Below are 19,459 nucleotides of genomic sequence, written 5' to 3'. Positions count from 1 at the left end.
AAATCCAGAACATAGCCCCATCCCAGCTACTGTGAAGGCAATTCACTCTATCCCAGCCCAAACCAGCACGCTCATCGGCGAGCAGCTCTTTGCTGGGCTCTCTCCAGGAGACACACATCTCTCCTGTGCTGGGCAGCCCTGGGCTCAACGCAGCACCGCAGGGGTGGCCTCGCCAGTGCTGAGGCAAATGCAACGCTCCCCTCCCTCCCCCTGCCGCCCATGCTCCTCAGCATGCAGCCCAGGGCCCCGCTGGCTGCCTTTGGCCCCGGGCACGTGGCCGGCTCGTGCTCACCTCGGTGTCCACCAGCAGCACCCCCTGGGCCCACCCTCAACAAGCTGCTCTCCAGCACGTGACAGCCATTTCCCAAGCGCGGGTTTAACGCTGGCTCTCGTCCAGCCTCCTCTGCGCAGGCGCCCAGAGGTGCTGCCGTGCTTCGGTGGATCAGCGGGACCTGGCGGTGCCGGTGTCTCTCCTGCACTGAGAAGACCAGGCAAAGGAGCGCTGCCAGCGCCTGGCCTGCTCTCTGCCCTCTGCCCTTTCCCCAGCTCCTGCAAGCCCCAACCAAAAGCTCCCTCTCCCCTGCCTGTCTGCAGCCTCCCTCTCCCAGCGCTGCCCATCCTCACCTCTCCTGGGCATCTCAGCATTTGCCCTCCCAGAGCTGACGGGCACGCGGCCCCCGGGGTCCTCCCAAAGGGGCACAAAGAGGGAGGGAGACACGACTTGGATGCAGGAAATCTTTATTGTGCCCAGAGGGGCGGGAGAGGCTCTCAGAGGGAGGGTGGGCAAGACCCAGAGAGGCTGGCTGCCACGTGTTGGGGGAGGCAGAGGGATCTTCCCCAGAGCATCCATTCTCTCTCCGGATGCCCCATAAGACGTGGCCCTGCAGCCCCACAGGGCCTTTCGGGTCCACCTCCTGCCCCGTCCCAGGGCAGGGAGGACTGGGGAGGGGAGGGGATTCGAGGGCAGGGGAAGAGGGCAAGAAGGGCCAAGGGTGAGCGGCACTGCCAGCTGCCCAGGCGATGGCTGGGGCTGCTCAGCACTCCTCAGTGCCTCGTGCCCACCAGCTCAGCCGTGCATGGGTGGCGGTGGCCTTGGTGTTTGGTGTGGGGGCGGTGCCGGGGTCTTTGGGTCAGGGTCTAGCAGGGCCCACAGGTGTCCCACAGCTTCCTGGTGTAGCGGGGCAAGACGCAAGGGCTGCAGGCGGGAGAAGCGTAGGGTCTGCCAAAGGTGCAGAGGCCCCCCGAGCCCTGCGTGGCCCCGGCACCATAGAGGCCCCCCAGCCCCAGGGAGCCCCCAAAGGCCGGTGCTCCGGAGGAGCCCACCACGGCTTGCTGGGGGAAGGAGCTGAGGATGGGGCCGGGGAAGGTGACGACGACGGGGGGCGGCTGGATGAAGGCCGTGGAGTCGGGGCACTGGCGGGCGCACAGCTCGTTGCAGCTCTCGGCGATGGGCTGCGGGACGGCGACCTGCTGCGGGGCGGCGACGCTGGTTTTTGGTGGGCACAGGTCGTAGCAAGACATCTTTGCGCGGGATCTGATGGTGCTCTGCGAGAGGGCAGAGGTTGTAAGAGAGCAGCTGAGGGGAGCACCCGAGGCGCAGGGGTCGGGCGCAGAGCAGGGGGTCTGAAGAAGAACCGCTCGCAGACTTACCCTGTTCCCAGAGGAGAAGGCAAGCAGAGCAGTGGATGGGAGAGCCTGGCAGGGGCAGAGCTTTTATAGCGGCCCTGCCATTGCTCAGCACCACCTGGGCCAATCTGCAGAGGCGGCACTCCCTCCTGCCAATGACAACAGGGCTGTTGGGCTTCTGGCCCTCCCTGAGTCAGCATCCCCTCGCCCGTCCAGCACATGCCCCTTCTGAGGCTCTCCTCCCCTTTCTGCTCCGTGGGCTAATGGAGAGCGGGCATCCCCCTCGTAGGGGCTGCGCGCGGCAGCAGAGGCCCCTGCTTCTGCAGCTCCTCGCTGCCTGCCTTGTGCTCTGCCCTGGGAAGACACCTGTGCCCTGAGCTCGCAGCCAGGCTCTGCTGGGAGGAGAGGCGCCAGCGCCAATGGGGCCAGCGTAGCTGTGGGCTGCTGTGGCTGGGCATTGTGACGGGGCTCCCAGCTGCCCAGCAGCTCGAGGGCAGCCCCTGCCCAGCACCGCCCCCCAGCAATGGGGCTCCCGGCACACTTGCAAGGGCCTGGCAGGACTGGCATGAGCCCGAGGCACGTGGGCCCAGGTGGGGATCCGTGCTCCTTGCACCACATACCCCACGGAAGCGCATGAGTGGTCTTTCTCCCCCAGATTGCAGAGCTTGATGGCCAGCGCCTGGGGGCGGAGGGAGGCCGGCTGCCTTGGGCTGGCGAGTGATGCATCGTGCTGAGCAGGCAGTGACCGAGAGGAGTGCCTTTGATTTGGCATTTCGTAACCTCGCGCCTCTCTAGATAATAGCCACACGGCATACGTCATGCGGTCGCTTGCGTGCCGCAGTCCTTTGCGAGGCCGCCTTCTTGCCCAGTGCCATGACCCTGGTCTTGCCTGTGGCTCTGCAAAGAGGGCACGGGGCCGCCGTGAGACCAAGCCCTTGGCGAGGAGCAGTGGCACGCCGGGCGCTTGCAGTCAGCCTTTGTCACGCTGCGTGCCCTCTTACACACCGAGATAATGAAAAGAGAGCGGGGCTCATTTGGCCCATTAGGTGGCAGCTGGCAAGCGTCCAAGCGGGGTGATGGCAGGGGCTGATAGAGCGGGTTGGGGCCGGCGAGGAAACGGCATCAGCAAAACAGCCCCGTGCCACGCAGGGAGGAGGCAGGGGCTTGGCCACCGTGGGCCACGTGTCCCCAGCGTGGCCAGCTCCTCCCTGCACTCGGCGGCCAGCAATAAAAGCGCTGCCCTCGCTCAGTGCTGGCATCCGCCGCTCCTGCCTCGCTCTGCTCAGGAAAAGGGTAGGTGGGTGCCTGCCGCTGTCTGCCTGCTGTGGCAGTGGCCAGCGTGGGGCCTCCCTGGGCGGGAGAGCAGTGACAGCAGCGGGCGTGCTGGTAGCAGGCTCGGGCGGCCAGGGCAGGCTGAGCCACGGCGGGAGGAGGAAGGAGCCTCGGGCCGGGACGTGCAGAGCCAGGCCCTGCTCTCGGGGAGGGTTTGTGCGTCCTCTGTGTGAGGGGAGCAGGGCGCTGAGGGGGGCTGTCTGGGCAAAGGGCAAGCGGTGGGCAGTGCGGGCAAGGCGGTGGCTCTGGCCCCTCCAGCTCCAAGGCAGCCCTGGGAACAAGGCCCTGCTCGGCCAGAGGATCTCCTCCTCGGTCATGACACCTGTCCTTGGGGCCATGTCTTTCAGGCTCAGCTCTCTCCAACAAAGATGTCTTGCTACGACCTGTGCCCACCAAAAACCAGCGTCGCTGTCCCGCAGCCCATTGCCGAGAGCTGCAACGAGCTGTGCGCCCGCCAGTGCCCCGACTCCACGGCCTTCATCCAGCCGCCCCCCGTCGTCGTCACCTTCCCCGGCCCCATCCTCAGCTCCTTCCCCCAGCAAGCCGTGGTGGGCTCCTCCGGAGCACCGGCCTTTGGGGGCTCCCTGGGGCTGGGGGGCCTCTACGGTGCCGGGGCCACGCAGGGCTCGGGGGGCCTCTGCACCTTTGGCAGACCCTACGCTTCTCCCGCCTGCAGCCCTTGTGTCTTGCCCCGCTACACCAGGAAGCTGTGGGACACCTGTGGGCCCTGCTAGACCCTGACCCAAAGCCCCTGGCACAGCCCTTGGGACACTCAGACTCACTCCTCACCCCTTTCTCCCCTCCTTACCCTCTCTCCATGACCCTCCTCCTCCTCCTTACTCCCGACCATGCCCAGATGCGCACCATCGTCCCACAGGCATGTCTCTGCAATGACCACCGCCTGCGAGAAGCCTGAAGGAGCACCTTACTCAAAGCCTGCAGGGACAACCTGCGTGCCTCCCTCGTACGTGGCTTTCTCCAGTGGCCGCTTTCCTGCACTGCAATAAAAGAAGCCTGCAATCCATGCCTGCCTCTCTGCCTTTCCTTTCAAAGCCCAGCCTCGGCTGCGGGGCTCCCTGGCCCTGCACGGGGCCCCGGCCAGCTGCACCAGGGCACTCTCTCAGCCCCCGCAGAGCCAGGCTCAGCTGCTTTTGGGGAGACCCCCCCGCACAGCCCTGGCAGCTCTGGACGCACACCGTCCCGCAGATGAGCTCCAAGGGCCCTGCCTCAACGCAGGCTGCTCCCCTGCCTGCAGGACACACAGCCCTGCGGCATTTGCACACCTCCAGCCTCCTTGTGCAGGAGCGCAGCTTACCCAGGGTCTGGAGGCCAGCCGGGGGCCGTGCCTGACACGACCCCAGCCTCTTTCTGCCTCCTGGCCTCTACTAGAGGCGTGGTGGCAGAAAGCAAAGGGGATGCTTCCCTCCCTCTTCATTATCCCATTCCCTTCCCCTCCTCATTCCTCTTTGTCTTTCCCCTTCCCGCCTTCTTCTTCTCCCTCCCACCCTTCCCTTTCCCTCCACTCCTTCCCTCTCCTTCTCCGCTTCCCTTTCTCCTTCCGCTTACCACCCCCAGCACAGACCAACACGCGCGCTGCTCCTCCCTTCTCTGACGCACACCTGAAATCACAGAAATCGCAGCCACGCTCCTGTGGCAGGAGCCTTTGCAGGGCATCTTCTCATGCTGACCCCTCCAGCAGGCTCACCCACAGCCCGCTGCCCAGCACCGTGGCCAGGCAGCTTCTGCATGTCTCCAAGGACAGAGACTCCACCACCTCACGGGGTAACCTGTGCCACTGCTCGGTCTCCCTCACAGGGAAAAAATTATTTTGGGACATTGAGGCAGAGGCTCCTGTGTTTCACGTGGTGACCATTGACTCTTCTCCTGGCACTGGACACCTCTCACATGAGCCTGGCTCCATCGTCTTCAAGCCTCCCCTTCAGCCATGTCACAGAACCACACAACCACAGAATCACAGGCTGGAAGTGGCTGGAAGGGAAATCTGGAGATCACCTCGTCCAAACACCCTGCTTGAACACGTACACCTAGAACAGGGGCAGAGGACCGCGTCCACGTGGGTTTTGAATATCTCCAGGGAAGGAGACTCCACAGCGTCTCCGGGCAGCCTGTCCCACTGCTCTGACACCAGAACAGTAAAGGAGTTTTTTCTCATGTTTAAGTGGAAATTCCCATCTTCCAGTATAGTCTCATTGCCCCTTGTCCTCTCACTGGGCACCAAGGAAAAGAGTCCAGTCCCATCCTCTTGGCACCCACCCTTCACAGATTTTAAGAAGCATTGATGAGATCCCCCCTCACTCTTCTCTTCTCCCGGATGAACAAAACCCCGTCTCTCAGCCTTTCCTCATGAGGGAGACACTCCAGGCCCCTCATCATCTTGGGAGCTCCCCGCTGCATGTGCTGGCCGTGCTGGCCTTGTCTGCACATTGGTGAGCCCCGCTGAGCCTCCTCTGCACCACCATGAACAGTCCCATCTCTCTCCGGATCTCCTCAGCAAGAAGGAAAATGTCCTGCGATTATCCACACTGTTTCCAGCACAAATCCAGAACATAGCCCCATCCCAGCTACTGTGAAGGCAATTCACTCTATCCCAGCCCAAACCAGCACGCTCATCGGCGAGCAGCTCTTTGCTGGGCTCTCTCCAGGAGACACACATCTCTCCTGTGCTGGGCAGCCCTGGGCTCAACGCAGCACCGCAGGGGTGGCCTCGCCAGTGCTGAGGCAAATGCAACGCTCCCCTCCCTCCCCCTGCCGCCCATGCTCCTCAGCATGCAGCCCAGGGCCCCGCTGGCTGCCTTTGGCCCCGGGCACGTGGCCGGCTCGTGCTCACCTCGGTGTCCACCAGCAGCACCCCCTGGGCCCACCCTCAACAAGCTGCTCTCCAGCACGTGACAGCCATTTCCCAAGCGCGGGTTTAACGCTGGCTCTCGTCCAGCCTCCTCTGCGCAGGCGCCCAGAGGTGCTGCCGTGCTTCGGTGGATCAGCGGGACCTGGCGGTGCCGGTGTCTCTCCTGCACTGAGAAGACCAGGCAAAGGAGCGCTGCCAGCGCCTGGCCTGCTCTCTGCCCTCTGCCCTTTCCCCAGCTCCTGCAAGCCCCAACCAAAAGCTCCCTCTCCCCTGCCTGTCTGCAGCCTCCCTCTCCCAGCGCTGCCCATCCTCACCTCTCCTGGGCATCTCAGCATTTGCCCTCCCAGAGCTGACGGGCACGCGGCCCCCGGGGTCCTCCCAAAGGGGCACAAAGAGGGAGGGAGACACGACTTGGATGCAGGAAATCTTTATTGTGCCCAGAGGGGCGGGAGAGGCTCTCAGAGGGAGGGTGGGCAAGACCCAGAGAGGCTGGCTGCCACGTGTTGGGGGAGGCAGAGGGATCTTCCCCAGAGCATCCATTCTCTCTCCGGATGCCCCGTAAGACGTGGCCCTGCAGCCCCACAGGGCCTTTCGGGTCCACCTCCTGCCCCGTCCCAGGGCAGGGAGGACTGGGGAAGGGAGGGGATTCGAGGGCAGGGGAAGAGGGCAAGAAGGGCCAAGGGTGAGCGGCACTGCCAGCTGCCCAGGCGATGGCTGGGGCTGCTCAGCACTCCTCAGTGCCTCGTGCCCACCAGCTCAGCCGTGCATGGGTGGCGGTGGCCTTGGTGTTCGGTGTGGGGGCGGTGCCGGGGTCTTTGGGTCAGGGTCTAGCAGGGCCCACAGGTGTCCCACAGCTTCCTGGTGTAGCGGGGCAAGACGCAAGGGCTGCAGGTGGGAGAAGCGTAGGGTCTGCCAAAGGTGCAGAGGCCCCCCGAGCCCTGCGTGGCCCCGGCACCGTAGAGGCCCCCCAGCCCCAGGGAGCCCCCAAAGGCGGGTGCTCCGGAGGAGCCCACCACGGCTTGCTGGGGGAAGGAGCTGAGGATGGGGCCGGGGAAGGTGACGACGACGGGGGGCGGCTGGATGAAGGCCGTGGAGTCGGGGCACTGGCGGGCGCACAGCTCGTTGCAGCTCTCGGCGATGGGCTGCGGGACGGCGACCTGCTGCGGGGCGGCGACGCTGGTTTTTGGTGGGCACAGGTCGTAGCAAGACATCTTTGCGCGGGATCTGATGGTGCTCTGCGAGAGGGCAGAGGTTGTAAGAGAGCAGCTGAGGGGAGCACCCGAGGCGCAGGGGTCGGGCGCAGAGCAGGGGGTCTGAAGAAGAACCGCTCGCAGACTTACCCTGTTCCCAGAGGAGAAGGCAAGCAGAGCAGTGGATGGGAGAGCCTGGCAGGGGCAGAGCTTTTATAGCGGCCCTGCCATTGCTCAGCACCACCTGGGCCAATCTGCAGAGGCGGCACTCCCTCCTGCCAATGACAACAGGGCTGTTGGGCTTCTGGCCCTCCCTGAGTCAGCATCCCCTCGCCCGTCCAGCACATGCCCCTTCTGAGGCTCTCCTCCCCTTTCTGCTCCGTGGGCTAATGGAGAGCGGGCATCCCCCTCGTAGGGGCTGCGCGCGGCAGCAGAGGCCCCTGCTTCTGCAGCTCCTCGCTGCCTGCCTTGTGCTCTGCCCTGGGAAGACACCTGTGCCCTGAGCTCGCAGCCAGGCTCTGCTGGGAGGAGAGGCGCCAGCGCCAATGGGGCCAGCGTAGCTGTGGGCTGCTGTGGCTGGGCATTGTGACGGGGCTCCCAGCTGCCCAGCAGCTCGAGGGCAGCCCCTGCCCAGCACCGCCCCCCAGCAATGGGGCTCCCGGCACACTTGCAAGGGCCTGGCAGGACTGGCATGAGCCCGAGGCACGTGGGCCCAGGTGGGGATCCGTGCTCCTTGCACCACATACCCCACGGAAGCGCATGAGTGGTCTTTCTCCCCCAGATTGCAGAGCTTGATGGCCAGCGCCTGGGGGCGGAGGGAGGCCGGCTGCCTTGGGCTGGCGAGTGATGCATCGTGCTGAGCAGGCAGTGACCGAGAGGAGTGCCTTTGATTTGGCATTTCGTAACCTCGCGCCTCTCTAGATAATAGCCACACGGCATACGTCATGCGGTCGCTTGCGTGCCGCAGTCCTTTGCGAGGCCGCCTTCTTGCCCAGTGCCATGACCCTGGTCTTGCCTGTGGCTCTGCAAAGAGGGCACGGGGCCGCCGTGAGACCAAGCCCTTGGCGAGGAGCAGTGGCACGCCGGGCGCTTGCAGTCAGCCTTTGTCACGCTGCGTGCCCTCTTACACACCGAGATAATGAAAAGAGAGCGGGGCTCATTTGGCCCATTAGGTGGCAGCTGGCAAGCGTCCAAGCGGGGTGATGGCAGGGGCTGATAGAGCGGGTTGGGGCCGGCGAGGAAACGGCATCAGCAAAACAGCCCCGTGCCACGCAGGGAGGAGGCAGGGGCTTGGCCACCGTGGGCCACGTGTCCCCAGCGTGGCCAGCTCCTCCCTGCACTCGGCGGCCAGCAATAAAAGCGCTGCCCTCGCTCAGTGCTGGCATCCGCCGCTCCTGCCTCGCTCTGCTCAGGAAAAGGGTAGGTGGGTGCCTGCCGCTGTCTGCCTGCTGTGGCAGTGGCCAGCGTGGGGCCTCCCTGGGCGGGAGAGCAGTGACAGCAGCGGGCGTGCTGGTAGCAGGCTCGGGCGGCCAGGGCAGGCTGAGCCACGGCGGGAGGAGGAAGGAGCCTCGGGCCGGGACGTGCAGAGCCAGGCCCTGCTCTCGGGGAGGGTTTGTGCGTCCTCTGTGTGAGGGGAGCAGGGCGCTGAGGGGGGCTGTCTGGGCAAAGGGCAAGCGGTGGGCAGTGCGGGCAAGGCGGTGGCTCTGGCCCCTCCAGCTCCAAGGCAGCCCTGGGAACAAGGCCCTGCTCGGCCAGAGGATCTCCTCCTCGGTCATGACACCTGTCCTTGGGGCCATGTCTTTCAGGCTCAGCTCTCTCCAACAAAGATGTCTTGCTACGACCTGTGCCCACCAAAAACCAGCGTCGCTGTCCCGCAGCCCATTGCCGAGAGCTGCAACGAGCTGTGCGCCCGCCAGTGCCCCGACTCCACGGCCTTCATCCAGCCGCCCCCCGTCGTCGTCACCTTCCCCGGCCCCATCCTCAGCTCCTTCCCCCAGCAAGCCGTGGTGGGCTCCTCCGGAGCACCGGCCTTTGGGGGCTCCCTGGGGCTGGGGGGCCTCTACGGTGCCGGGGCCACGCAGGGCTCGGGGGGCCTCTGCACCTTTGGCAGACCCTACGCTTCTCCCGCCTGCAGCCCTTGTGTCTTGCCCCGCTACACCAGGAAGCTGTGGGACACCTGTGGGCCCTGCTAGACCCTGACCCAAAGCCCCTGGCACAGCCCTTGGGACACTCAGACTCACTCCTCACCCCTTTCTCCCCTCCTTACCCTCTCTCCATGACCCTCCTCCTCCTCCTTACTCCCGACCATGCCCAGATGCGCACCATCGTCCCACAGGCATGTCTCTGCAATGACCACCGCCTGCGAGAAGCCTGAAGGAGCACCTTACTCAAAGCCTGCAGGGACAACCTGCGTGCCTCCCTCGTACGTGGCTTTCTCCAGTGGCCGCTTTCCTGCACTGCAATAAAAGAAGCCTGCAATCCATGCCTGCCTCTCTGCCTTTCCTTTCAAAGCCCAGCCTCGGCTGCGGGGCTCCCTGGCCCTGCACGGGGCCCCGGCCAGCTGCACCAGGGCACTCTCTCAGCCCCCGCAGAGCCAGGCTCAGCTGCTTTTGGGGAGACCCCCCCGCACAGCCCTGGCAGCTCTGGACGCACACCGTCCCGCAGATGAGCTCCAAGGGCCCTGCCTCAACGCAGGCTGCTCCCCTGCCTGCAGGACACACAGCCCTGCGGCATTTGCACACCTCCAGCCTCCTTGTGCAGGAGCGCAGCTTACCCAGGGTCTGGAGGCCAGCCGGGGGCCGTGCCTGACACGACCCCAGCCTCTTTCTGCCTCCTGGCCTCTACTAGAGGCGTGGTGGCAGAAAGCAAAGGGGATGCTTCCCTCCCTCTTCATTATCCCATTCCCTTCCCCTCCTCATTCCTCTTTGTCTTTCCCCTTCCCGCCTTCTTCTTCTCCCTCCCACCCTTCCCTTTCCCTCCACTCCTTCCCTCTCCTTCTCCGCTTCCCTTTCTCCTTCCGCTTACCACCCCCAGCACAGACCAACACGCGCGCTGCTCCTCCCTTCTCTGACGCACACCTGAAATCACAGAAATCGCAGCCACGCTCCTGTGGCAGGAGCCTTTGCAGGGCATCTTCTCATGCTGACCCCTCCAGCAGGCTCACCCACAGCCCGCTGCCCAGCACCGTGGCCAGGCAGCTTCTGCATGTCTCCAAGGACAGAGACTCCACCACCTCACGGGGTAACCTGTGCCACTGCTCGGTCTCCCTCACAGGGAAAAAATTATTTTGGGACATTGAGGCAGAGGCTCCTGTGTTTCACGTGGTGACCATTGACTCTTCTCCTGGCACTGGACACCTCTCACATGAGCCTGGCTCCATCGTCTTCAAGCCTCCCCTTCAGCCATGTCACAGAACCACACAACCACAGAATCACAGGCTGGAAGTGGCTGGAAGGGAAATCTGGAGATCACCTCGTCCAAACACCCTGCTTGAACACGTACACCTAGAACAGGGGCAGAGGACCGCGTCCACGTGGGTTTTGAATATCTCCAGGGAAGGAGACTCCACAGCGTCTCCGGGCAGCCTGTCCCACTGCTCTGACACCAGAACAGTAAAGGAGTTTTTTCTCATGTTTAAGTGGAAATTCCCATCTTCCAGTATAGTCTCATTGCCCCTTGTCCTCTCACTGGGCACCAAGGAAAAGAGTCCAGTCCCATCCTCTTGGCACCCACCCTTCACAGATTTTAAGAAGCATTGATGAGATCCCCCCTCACTCTTCTCTTCTCCCGGATGAACAAAACCCCGTCTCTCAGCCTTTCCTCATGAGGGAGACACTCCAGGCCCCTCATCATCTTGGGAGCTCCCCGCTGCATGTGCTGGCCGTGCTGGCCTTGTCTGCACATTGGTGAGCCCCGCTGAGCCTCCTCTGCACCACCATGAACAGTCCCATCTCTCTCCGGATCTCCTCAGCAAGAAGGAAAATGTCCTGCGATTATCCACACTGTTTCCAGCACAAATCCAGAACATAGCCCCATCCCAGCTACTGTGAAGGCAATTCACTCTATCCCAGCCCAAACCAGCACGCTCATCGGCGAGCAGCTCTTTGCTGGGCTCTCTCCAGGAGACACACATCTCTCCTGTGCTGGGCAGCCCTGGGCTCAACGCAGCACCGCAGGGGTGGCCTCGCCAGTGCTGAGGCAAATGCAACGCTCCCCTCCCTCCCCCTGCCGCCCATGCTCCTCAGCATGCAGCCCAGGGCCCCGCTGGCTGCCTTTGGCCCCGGGCACGTGGCCGGCTCGTGCTCACCTCGGTGTCCACCAGCAGCACCCCCTGGGCCCACCCTCAACAAGCTGCTCTCCAGCACGTGACAGCCATTTCCCAAGCGCGGGTTTAACGCTGGCTCTCGTCCAGCCTCCTCTGCGCAGGCGCCCAGAGGTGCTGCCGTGCTTCGGTGGATCAGCGGGACCTGGCGGTGCCGGTGTCTCTCCTGCACTGAGAAGACCAGGCAAAGGAGCGCTGCCAGCGCCTGGCCTGCTCTCTGCCCTCTGCCCTTTCCCCAGCTCCTGCAAGCCCCAACCAAAAGCTCCCTCTCCCCTGCCTGTCTGCAGCCTCCCTCTCCCAGCGCTGCCCATCCTCACCTCTCCTGGGCATCTCAGCATTTGCCCTCCCAGAGCTGACGGGCACGCGGCCCCCGGGGTCCTCCCAAAGGGGCACAAAGAGGGAGGGAGACACGACTTGGATGCAGGAAATCTTTATTGTGCCCAGAGGGGCGGGAGAGGCTCTCAGAGGGAGGGTGGGCAAGACCCAGAGAGGCTGGCTGCCACGTGTTGGGGGAGGCAGAGGGATCTTCCCCAGAGCATCCATTCTCTCTCCGGATGCCCCGTAAGACGTGGCCCTGCAGCCCCACAGGGCCTTTCGGGTCCACCTCCTGCCCCGTCCCAGGGCAGGGAGGACTGGGGAGGGGAGGGGATTAAAGGGCAGGGGAAGAGGGCAAGAAGGGCCAAGGGTGAGCGGCACTGCCAGCTGCCCAGGCGATGGCTGGGGCTGCTCAGCACTCCTCAGTGCCTCGTGCCCACCAGCTCAGCCGTGCATGGGTGGCGGTGGCCTTGGTGTTTGGTGTGGGGGCGGTGCCGGGGTCTTTGGGTCAGGGTCTAGCAGGGCCCACAGGTGTCCCACAGCTTCCTGGTGTAGCGGGGCAAGACGCAAGGGCTGCAGGCGGGAGAAGCGTAGGGTCTGCCAAAGGTGCAGAGGCCCCCCGAGCCCTGCGTGGCCCCGGCACCGTAGAGGCCCCCCAGCCCCAGGGAGCCCCCAAAGGCCGGTGCTCCGGAGGAGCCCACCACGGCTTGCTGGGGGAAGGAGCTGAGGATGGGGCCGGGGAAGGTGACGACGACGGGGGGCGGCTGGATGAAGGCCGTGGAGTCGGGGCACTGGCGGGCGCACAGCTCGTTGCAGCTCTCGGCGATGGGCTGCGGGACGGCGACCTGCTGCGGGGCGGCGACGCTGGTTTTTGGTGGGCACAGGTCGTAGCAAGACATCTTTGCGTGGGATCTGATGGTGCTCTGCGAGAGGGCAGAGGTTGTAAGAGAGCAGCTGAGGGGAGCACCCGAGGCGCAGGGGTCGGGCGCAGAGCAGGGGGTCTGAAGAAGAACCGCTCGCAGACTTACCCTGTTCCCAGAGGAGAAGGCAAGCAGAGCAGTGGATGGGAGAGCCTGGCAGGGGCAGAGCTTTTATAGCGGCCCTGCCATTGCTCAGCACCACCTGGGCCAATCTGCAGAGGCGGCACTCCCTCCTGCCAATGACAACAGGGCTGTTGGGCTTCTGGCCCTCCCTGAGTCAGCATCCCCTCGCCCGTCCAGCACATGCCCCTTCTGAGGCTCTCCTCCCCTTTCTGCTCCGTGGGCTAATGGAGAGCGGGCATCCCCCTCGTAGGGGCTGCGCGCGGCAGCAGAGGCCCCTGCTTCTGCAGCTCCTCGCTGCCTGCCTTGTGCTCTGCCCTGGGAAGACACCTGTGCCCTGAGCTCGCAGCCAGGCTCTGCTGGGAGGAGAGGCGCCAGCGCCAATGGGGCCAGCGTAGCTGTGGGCTGCTGTGGCTGGGCATTGTGACGGGGCTCCCAGCTGCCCAGCAGCTCGAGGGCAGCCCCTGCCCAGCACCGCCCCCCAGCAATGGGGCTCCCGGCACACTTGCAAGGGCCTGGCAGGACTGGCATGAGCCCGAGGCACGTGGGCCCAGGTGGGGATCCGTGCTCCTTGCACCACATACCCCGCGGAAGCGCATGAGTGGTCTTTCTCCCCCAGATTGCAGAGCTTGATGGCCAGCGCCTGGGGGCGGAGGGAGGCCGGCTGCCTTGGGCTGGCGAGTGATGCATCGTGCTGAGCAGGCAGTGACCGAGAGGAGTGCCTTTGATTTGGCATTTCGTAACCTCGCGCCTCTCTAGATAATAGCCACACGGCATACGTCATGCGGTCGCTTGCGTGCCACAGTCCTTTGCGAGGCCACCTTCTTGCCCAGTGCCATGACCCTGGTCTTGCCTGTGGCTCTGCAAAGAGGGCACGGGGCCGCCGTGAGACCAAGCCCTTGGCGAGGAGCAGTGGCACGCCGGGCGCTTGCAGTCAGCCTTTGTCACGCTGCGTGCCCTCTTACACACCGAGATAATGAAAAGAGAGCGGGGCTCATTTGGCCCATTAGGTGGCAGCTGGCAAGCGTCCAAGCGGGGTGATGGCAGGGGCTGATAGAGCGGGTTGGGGCCGGCGAGGAAACGGCGTCAGCAAAACAGCCCCGTGCCACGCAGGGAGGAGGCAGGGGCTTGGCCACCGTGGGCCACGTGTCCCCAGCGTGGCCAGCTCCTCCCTGCACTCGGCGGCCAGCAATAAAAGCGCTGCCCTCGCTCAGTGCTGGCATCCGCCGCTCCTGCCTCGCTCTGCTCAGGAAAAGGGTAGGTGGGTGCCTGCCGCTGTCTGCCTGCTGTGGCAGTGGCCAGCGTGGGGCCTCCCTGGGCGGGAGAGCAGTGACAGCAGCGGGCGTGCTGGTAGCAGGCTCGGGCGGCCAGGGCAGGCTGAGCCACGGCGGGAGGAGGAAGGAGCCTCGGGCCGGGACGTGCAGAGCCAGGCCCTGCTCTCGGGGAGGGTTTGTGCGTCCTCTGTGTGAGGGGAGCAGGGCGCTGAGGGGGGCTGTCTGGGCAAAGGGCAAGCGGTGGGCAGTGCGGGCAAGGCGGTGGCTCTGGCCCCTCCAGCTCCAAGGCAGCCCTGGGAACAAGGCCCTGCTCGGCCAGAGGATCTCCTCCTCGGTCATGACACCTGTCCTTGGGGCCATGTCTTTCAGGCTTAGCTCTCTCCAACAAAGATGTCTTGCTACGACCTGTGCCCACCAAAAACCAGCGTCGCTGTCCCGCAGCCCATTGCCGAGAGCTGCAACGAGCTGTGCGCCCGCCAGTGCCCCGACTCCACGGCCTTCATCCAGCCGCCCCCCGTCGTCGTCACCTTCCCCGGCCCCATCCTCAGCTCCTTCCCCCAGCAAGCCGTGGTGGGCTCCTCCGGAGCACCGGCCTTTGGGGGCTCCCTGGGGCTGGGGGGCCTCTACGGTGCCGGGGCCACGCAGGGCTCGGGGGGCCTCTGCACCTTTGGCAGACCCTACGCTTCTCCCGCCTGCAGCCCTTGTGTCTTGCCCCGCTACACCAGGAAGCTGTGGGACACCTGTGGGCCCTGCTAGACCCTGACCCAAAGCCCCTGGCACAGCCCTTGGGACACTCAGACTCACTCCTCACCCCTTTCTCCCCTCCTTACCCTCTCTCCATGACCCTCCTCCTCCTCCTTACTCCCGACCATGCCCAGATGCGCACCATCGTCCCACAGGCATGTCTCTGCAATGACCACCGCCTGCGAGAAGCCTGAAGGAGCACCTTACTCAAAGCCTGCAGGGACAACCTGCGTGCCTCCCTCGTACGTGGCTTTCTCCAGTGGCCGCTTTCCTGCACTGCAATAAAAGAAGCCTGCAATCCATGCCTGCCTCTCTGCCTTTCCTTTCAAAGCCCAGCCTCGGCTGCGGGGCTCCCTGGCCCTGCACGGGGCCCCGGCCAGCTGCACCAGGGCACTCTCTCAGCCCCCGCAGAGCCAGGCTCAGCTGCTTTTGGGGAGACCCTGCACAGTCTGCTGTCTGCATGTTATTAGATCTGAGGTGCTGTCTGTTCCTTTGCATGCAGCACATGCTTGTCATCTGTAGCTGCTAAACTCTAGCCTCCATGGCATGAACTTGGTTGCCCCAGGTTCTTGAAGTTAGCTAGGGCTGATGCCTGTCTGTGGTTCAGGCCTTTGAGCCTCCAAGTCTCTGTCTGAGGCACTGAGATAAAAAACAAAAGGGAGGGTTCTCTTTCCGTTTCCTCTTCCATAGCCTCTTCCCCTTCTAACTCATCTTCTCACTCCTTCTTTTCCCACTTCCCTTCCACCTTTCCTCTTCTTCTCCCCTTCTCCTCTGCCTTCCCCTTACCTTTCTCCTTTACCTTTTCCTACCCCTTTCTATTCCTCTTTAAGTTCTACTTCCAATTCCTATTCTTCTCCTCTTTCACCTTGCCCTTCTTCTGCCCCATCCCTTTGTGCCATTGCCTCTTCTACTTCTCTTTCCCATTCTCACCCCAAGCATAGACCAACACACGTGGTGCTCCTCGCTCCTCTGCCACACACCTGAAATAAAAATCACAGCCCCATTCCTGTGGCAGAAGCCTTTGCAGGGCATCTTGTCATGCAGGTGCATGGCTCTGCACTGCATTACTGAAGATCATACCGTTACTGTTACTCCCATCAGTTAAGCCATCTTGTTTTTCCAGTCTTAAAGTCCGATTCCCTCCTGTTTAGTGCCACTCAGCTTTTTGTTATCAGGACATAAAACAGAGTCCTCCCAAATTATGTGTCAATGCCATTAAAGCAAAAGAGTAATTAGAGATTTTCTGAGACTGATCCTTGAGTAACCAATGTAGTAAACTCTCTCCATTCCTTTAACTCCTATATAACAGTAGACACCAATAGAAAGTGGAATCTCCATGTACTATTTTCCAATCAGACATGAGCTCACCCTGAACAGGCATCCAGACCAAATAAAAGCTACGTAATCAGGTTAGCTGGCTGCTAATAGCTCTCACCAATCTTGTTATCTTGGGCTAGGCACTTGCTCTTTGACACAATACACATTTAACTGCTGCTGGCTTATACTTGCCTGACACTGCCTTATTGAGAGAATCAGTGGAAAAGCTGGCAGTTGGAGCTCAGATATTCAGCTGTGATCATGTATGATTTACACTGGAGTGCCTCTTAGAGGCTGTTCATGACAGCACGATCCTGGTGTTGAGCAGAAGAGAAAAAGAGGACACCAGGCATCCATGTTCTCTAAAGCTGTCCCAGGAATTGCCCTGGGCTGAACTAGCTGGGAGGAGAGAGGGCTTTGCTCAGTGTAAGAGAGGAATCTGAGCCAAGGGCTGGTGCAGCACAAGCCAGGAGGTTGGCTGCTGAGCTCCTGAGAATTCATGGCAGCAGTGTCCTTGCCTCAAGCCATGTGAGGACGGAGAGCAGCAGCAGGGACAGAGAGCCATTTACTTAGGCCCAAAAGGCAGGAGCTTTTCTCTTCCACCCTAGCTGCCTGGGCTCTTCACACATCCCAGGTAGTCATGGGGCATGGGCTCAGCTCTCAGCTGGGCCCTGCAAGCTCCAGTCCTTTCCCAGAGTCCCCAAGACCTTCCCCAGAGAGCCCAGGGCTATGAGGGCAGGCAGTGTTGGGACAGGGAGGATAAAGCAGGCAGAAAGAGGAGAACCTTTCAGCGAAGGTTGTTGGTTTTTTTGTCAAAATATTCTCAATAAGCATTTGCTAATCAGCAAAAATAGTATTTTCTTAAAATAAAAGTGAGATTCATGAGTACCATAGATTAATTTTCATTTCAACTTGTTACTACTTATAGCACACAGCCACCTGACATAGGCGGTTGCATTTGGCTGGGGATATTGAAATTGCCTATTAAAATCAGACTCGGTATTCTATGACGTCAGAGGGTTGAGGTCAAGAAATTATATATTCTTTGAAAGAGTCTCAGCAAAGTAATAGGTAAAAATCCTGTAATGCATTAGTTCATATTCTTTTTACTTCACCCAGATGACTTACAGACTCAGCCAAAACTTCCCTGAGGCAACTGTTATCACAGCAGTGATTAAGGAAAAGAAGAGGTAATGCTTGATCTTTGCTCATCAGATAGCTATCTTAAAAATTGTTTCCCATTGTTTACCTTCCTCCTATTGTTCCTTCTCAGAATATGCTTTGACAGAACTTCAGGCCACACTTTTTTGCTTTGTCTTTGAACACAGTTTCATGATTTCTAGTACATCATCTGGGAAGACATAAAATTAAAAGGTATTCCAGCACAAAATTAACTAGTAAAAAATAAATTGGACTAACAGCTGGAAGACTGACTGCAAGAATAATTCGTGTAGGGAGATGATCATTTCAGCTCAGTAGCAATGAAAGACTGGGCATATGGGTTTCTTAGAGGTAGGACTCTGCGTGGCCAGGCCTGTGGAGTCTCCCCAAAAGCAGCTCAGCCTCACTTTGCTGGGGCTAAGACACCATCCTGGCCCAGCTGGCGGGGAACATGTGCAGGGCCAGGGAGCCCCGCAGCTGAGGCTGGGCTTTGAAAGGAAAGGCAAAGAGGCAGGCATGGGATGCAGGCTTCTTTTATTGCAGTGCAGGAAAGCAGCCACTGGAGAAAGATACACAAGGAAGAGGCAGGCAGGTTGTCACCCCCACGCTTCAAGAGAGGTGCTCCTTCAGGCTTCTCCCGGGAGGTGGCAGTTTCAGGGAGAAGCAAGTGTGCTCTGGGAGGATGGTGGAGTTACACATTTGTCCACTGGCAGGGGCAAGGAAGAGGAGATGAAACGAAGAAGGAAACAAAGTGTAATTTATGGAGCTATTCTGACTCCACTGTATTAAGTGGAAGTCTTTTATACTCTGCCCCTTTCCAAAGAGCTCAGTTGAGAATCAAGATTGCGTCGTGCGTTTGCCAGTCATTCTTTAGTCAAGGGATATTTCTGTAGGGTTTAGCAGGGCCCGCAGCTGCCACGGCCGTACCTGTTGTACCGGTAGGAGTAAGGGCTGCAATAGGCAGAACCATAGGGTCTACCATAGCCATAGAGGCCCCTGTAACCCAGGGAGCCCCCATAGCCCCACAGACCTCCACAGCCCAGGGAAGAGCCCCCATATCCATACAGACCCCCATAGCCCAGGGAGGAGCCATAGCCCCCATAGCCATACAGACCCCCATAGCCCAGGGAGCCCCCATAGCCCCCAAGGACGGGTGCTCCAGAGGATCCCACAATGGAATCCTGAGGGAAGGAGCTGAGGATGGGGCCAGGGAAGGTGACGACGACTGGAGGTGGCTGGATCACAGTCGTGGAGTCGGGGCACTGGCGGACGCACGGTTCATTCCCACTGTCAGCGAGGGGCTGGGGGCGGTTGATACCACCAACGGCAGTGGAGCACAGGTCGTAGCAAGACATCTCACAGGGATGGAGGTCAATCTACAAGAGTTGATTTTACCAAGTACAAGACATTATTTACATACATAAAAGTGCTATAGAGTCACTGCCTTTCCTCAGACAAGAGTGCTTTGAAGTGCACCAGTTTACCCATGTTTATTAGAAATTAAAATTGAAGCAGAACAGCAAAATTGTTTGTTCAGATGCTTTGGTGAGTCAGTAGATCTGCAAGGACTGGGACTCCAAGAACGGAGTGTGTTGTTATGCGTGATTTCATGACTCTAACTCTTCATTCCCACTGATCTCCTTTATGCTGAGCCTTGTGAGAACAGGGATTATAAGTCATTGTCTATTCAGATTTGCTCAGTGACTTGTTTGATGAAACCATTACAAGCGAATTGCAAAGATTATTGTCCCTGATTTCCAAACATCGTATCAGGGCAGAGATATTTACATCTAGCTTAACACCACAGTGTTTTGATTCTGGGCTCTGAACTCTTCTGGAAAAAAATCTCACCTCCAAACCACTTGCCCCCATTAACAGAAAAAACCCAGCCTTTCACCTGTCAGCTCCTTTAATTCCCTGCTTGACCACTCTTCATTAAATAAATTTCTTACAGAGCATTTTCAACAGCTCTCAGTTCCTCTGTGTCCTACTCTAAGCCAGTGCCTGATTTCTGGTATTATTCATGCCTATTCATCTTGAATTAATGTAAGAACACCTTGGGTGACCAGTAATAGAATAAACTGGAGGTAATGGAAGATCTGCTTCTAAGCCTAACATTTCCCTGGGAACCACAAAGATTTAAACTTTTTCAAATAATTTCCAGTTACCCTCATAAACAAACAGAAGAGGAATGCATGTTGAACTAGTCACTTCATTTCTTCACTCACTTTAATTCATCAGTCACTTCTTCAGTGACTTGAACTAGTCACTTA

The 19,459-nt window shown here is 60.6% G+C and overlaps 7 protein-coding genes across 7 annotated transcripts; 3 read left to right on the top strand and 4 right to left on the bottom strand.

Annotated features, from left to right (window-relative positions):
• Positions 1-1,137: 1,137 nt before the first annotated feature.
• Positions 1,138-1,521, bottom strand: LOC135318149 (scale keratin-like). The gene has a single exon (XM_064475028.1). It carries the CDS (start codon positions 1,519-1,521, stop codon positions 1,138-1,140), a length of 384 nt encoding a protein of 127 aa, XP_064331098.1.
• A 1,332-nt stretch (positions 1,522-2,853) lies between these two features.
• Positions 2,854-3,982, top strand: LOC135318091 (scale keratin-like). The gene is made up of 2 exons (XM_064474920.1): positions 2,854-2,919; positions 3,306-3,982. The coding sequence occupies exon 2, from the start codon at positions 3,327-3,329 to the stop codon at positions 3,690-3,692; it is 366 nt and encodes a 121-aa protein (XP_064330990.1). The 5' UTR covers positions 2,854-2,919; positions 3,306-3,326; the 3' UTR covers positions 3,693-3,982.
• Positions 3,983-6,651: 2,669 nt separating this feature from the next.
• LOC135318154 (scale keratin-like) lies at positions 6,652-7,035 on the bottom strand. Its single transcript, XM_064475033.1, has one exon. The coding sequence runs from the start codon at positions 7,033-7,035 to the stop codon at positions 6,652-6,654; it is 384 nt and encodes a 127-aa protein (XP_064331103.1).
• A 1,332-nt stretch (positions 7,036-8,367) lies between these two features.
• On the top strand, positions 8,368-9,496 carry LOC135318084 (scale keratin-like). Its single transcript, XM_064474910.1, has 2 exons — positions 8,368-8,433; positions 8,820-9,496. The coding sequence occupies exon 2, from the start codon at positions 8,841-8,843 to the stop codon at positions 9,204-9,206; it is 366 nt and encodes a 121-aa protein (XP_064330980.1). The 5' UTR covers positions 8,368-8,433; positions 8,820-8,840; the 3' UTR covers positions 9,207-9,496.
• Positions 9,497-12,156: 2,660 nt separating this feature from the next.
• LOC135318145 (scale keratin-like) lies at positions 12,157-12,549 on the bottom strand. Its single transcript, XM_064475023.1, has one exon. It carries the CDS (start codon positions 12,547-12,549, stop codon positions 12,166-12,168), a length of 384 nt encoding a protein of 127 aa, XP_064331093.1. The 3' UTR covers positions 12,157-12,165.
• A 1,784-nt stretch (positions 12,550-14,333) lies between these two features.
• LOC135318083 (scale keratin-like) lies at positions 14,334-15,010 on the top strand. Its single transcript, XM_064474909.1, has one exon. It carries the CDS (start codon positions 14,355-14,357, stop codon positions 14,718-14,720), a length of 366 nt encoding a protein of 121 aa, XP_064330979.1. The 5' UTR covers positions 14,334-14,354; the 3' UTR covers positions 14,721-15,010.
• A 2,854-nt stretch (positions 15,011-17,864) lies between these two features.
• On the bottom strand, positions 17,865-18,541 carry LOC104051173 (scale keratin). Its single transcript, XM_009512183.2, has one exon. It carries the CDS (start codon positions 18,539-18,541, stop codon positions 18,083-18,085), a length of 459 nt encoding a protein of 152 aa, XP_009510478.2. The 3' UTR covers positions 17,865-18,082.
• Positions 18,542-19,459: the final 918 nt, after the last annotated feature.

Source organism: Phalacrocorax carbo, chromosome 28, assembly GCF_963921805.1.
Source record: "Phalacrocorax carbo chromosome 28, bPhaCar2.1, whole genome shotgun sequence".
NCBI lineage: Eukaryota > Metazoa > Chordata > Aves > Suliformes > Phalacrocoracidae > Phalacrocorax > Phalacrocorax carbo.
This window is presented reverse-complemented; position numbering and strand designations above follow the sequence as displayed.

Excerpts from the sequence above, each read along its gene's own strand:
- LOC135318154 (XM_064475033.1), bottom strand. The coding sequence starts at position 7,035 with ATGTCTTGCTACGACCTGTGCCCACCAAAAACCAGCGTCGCCGCCCCG.
- LOC135318145 (XM_064475023.1), bottom strand. The coding sequence starts at position 12,549 with ATGTCTTGCTACGACCTGTGCCCACCAAAAACCAGCGTCGCCGCCCCG.
- LOC135318083 (XM_064474909.1), top strand. The coding sequence starts at position 14,355 with ATGTCTTGCTACGACCTGTGCCCACCAAAAACCAGCGTCGCTGTCCCG.
- LOC135318091 (XM_064474920.1), top strand. The coding sequence starts at position 3,327 with ATGTCTTGCTACGACCTGTGCCCACCAAAAACCAGCGTCGCTGTCCCG.
- LOC104051173 (XM_009512183.2), bottom strand. The coding sequence starts at position 18,541 with ATGTCTTGCTACGACCTGTGCTCCACTGCCGTTGGTGGTATCAACCGC.
- LOC135318149 (XM_064475028.1), bottom strand. The coding sequence starts at position 1,521 with ATGTCTTGCTACGACCTGTGCCCACCAAAAACCAGCGTCGCCGCCCCG.
- LOC135318084 (XM_064474910.1), top strand. The coding sequence starts at position 8,841 with ATGTCTTGCTACGACCTGTGCCCACCAAAAACCAGCGTCGCTGTCCCG.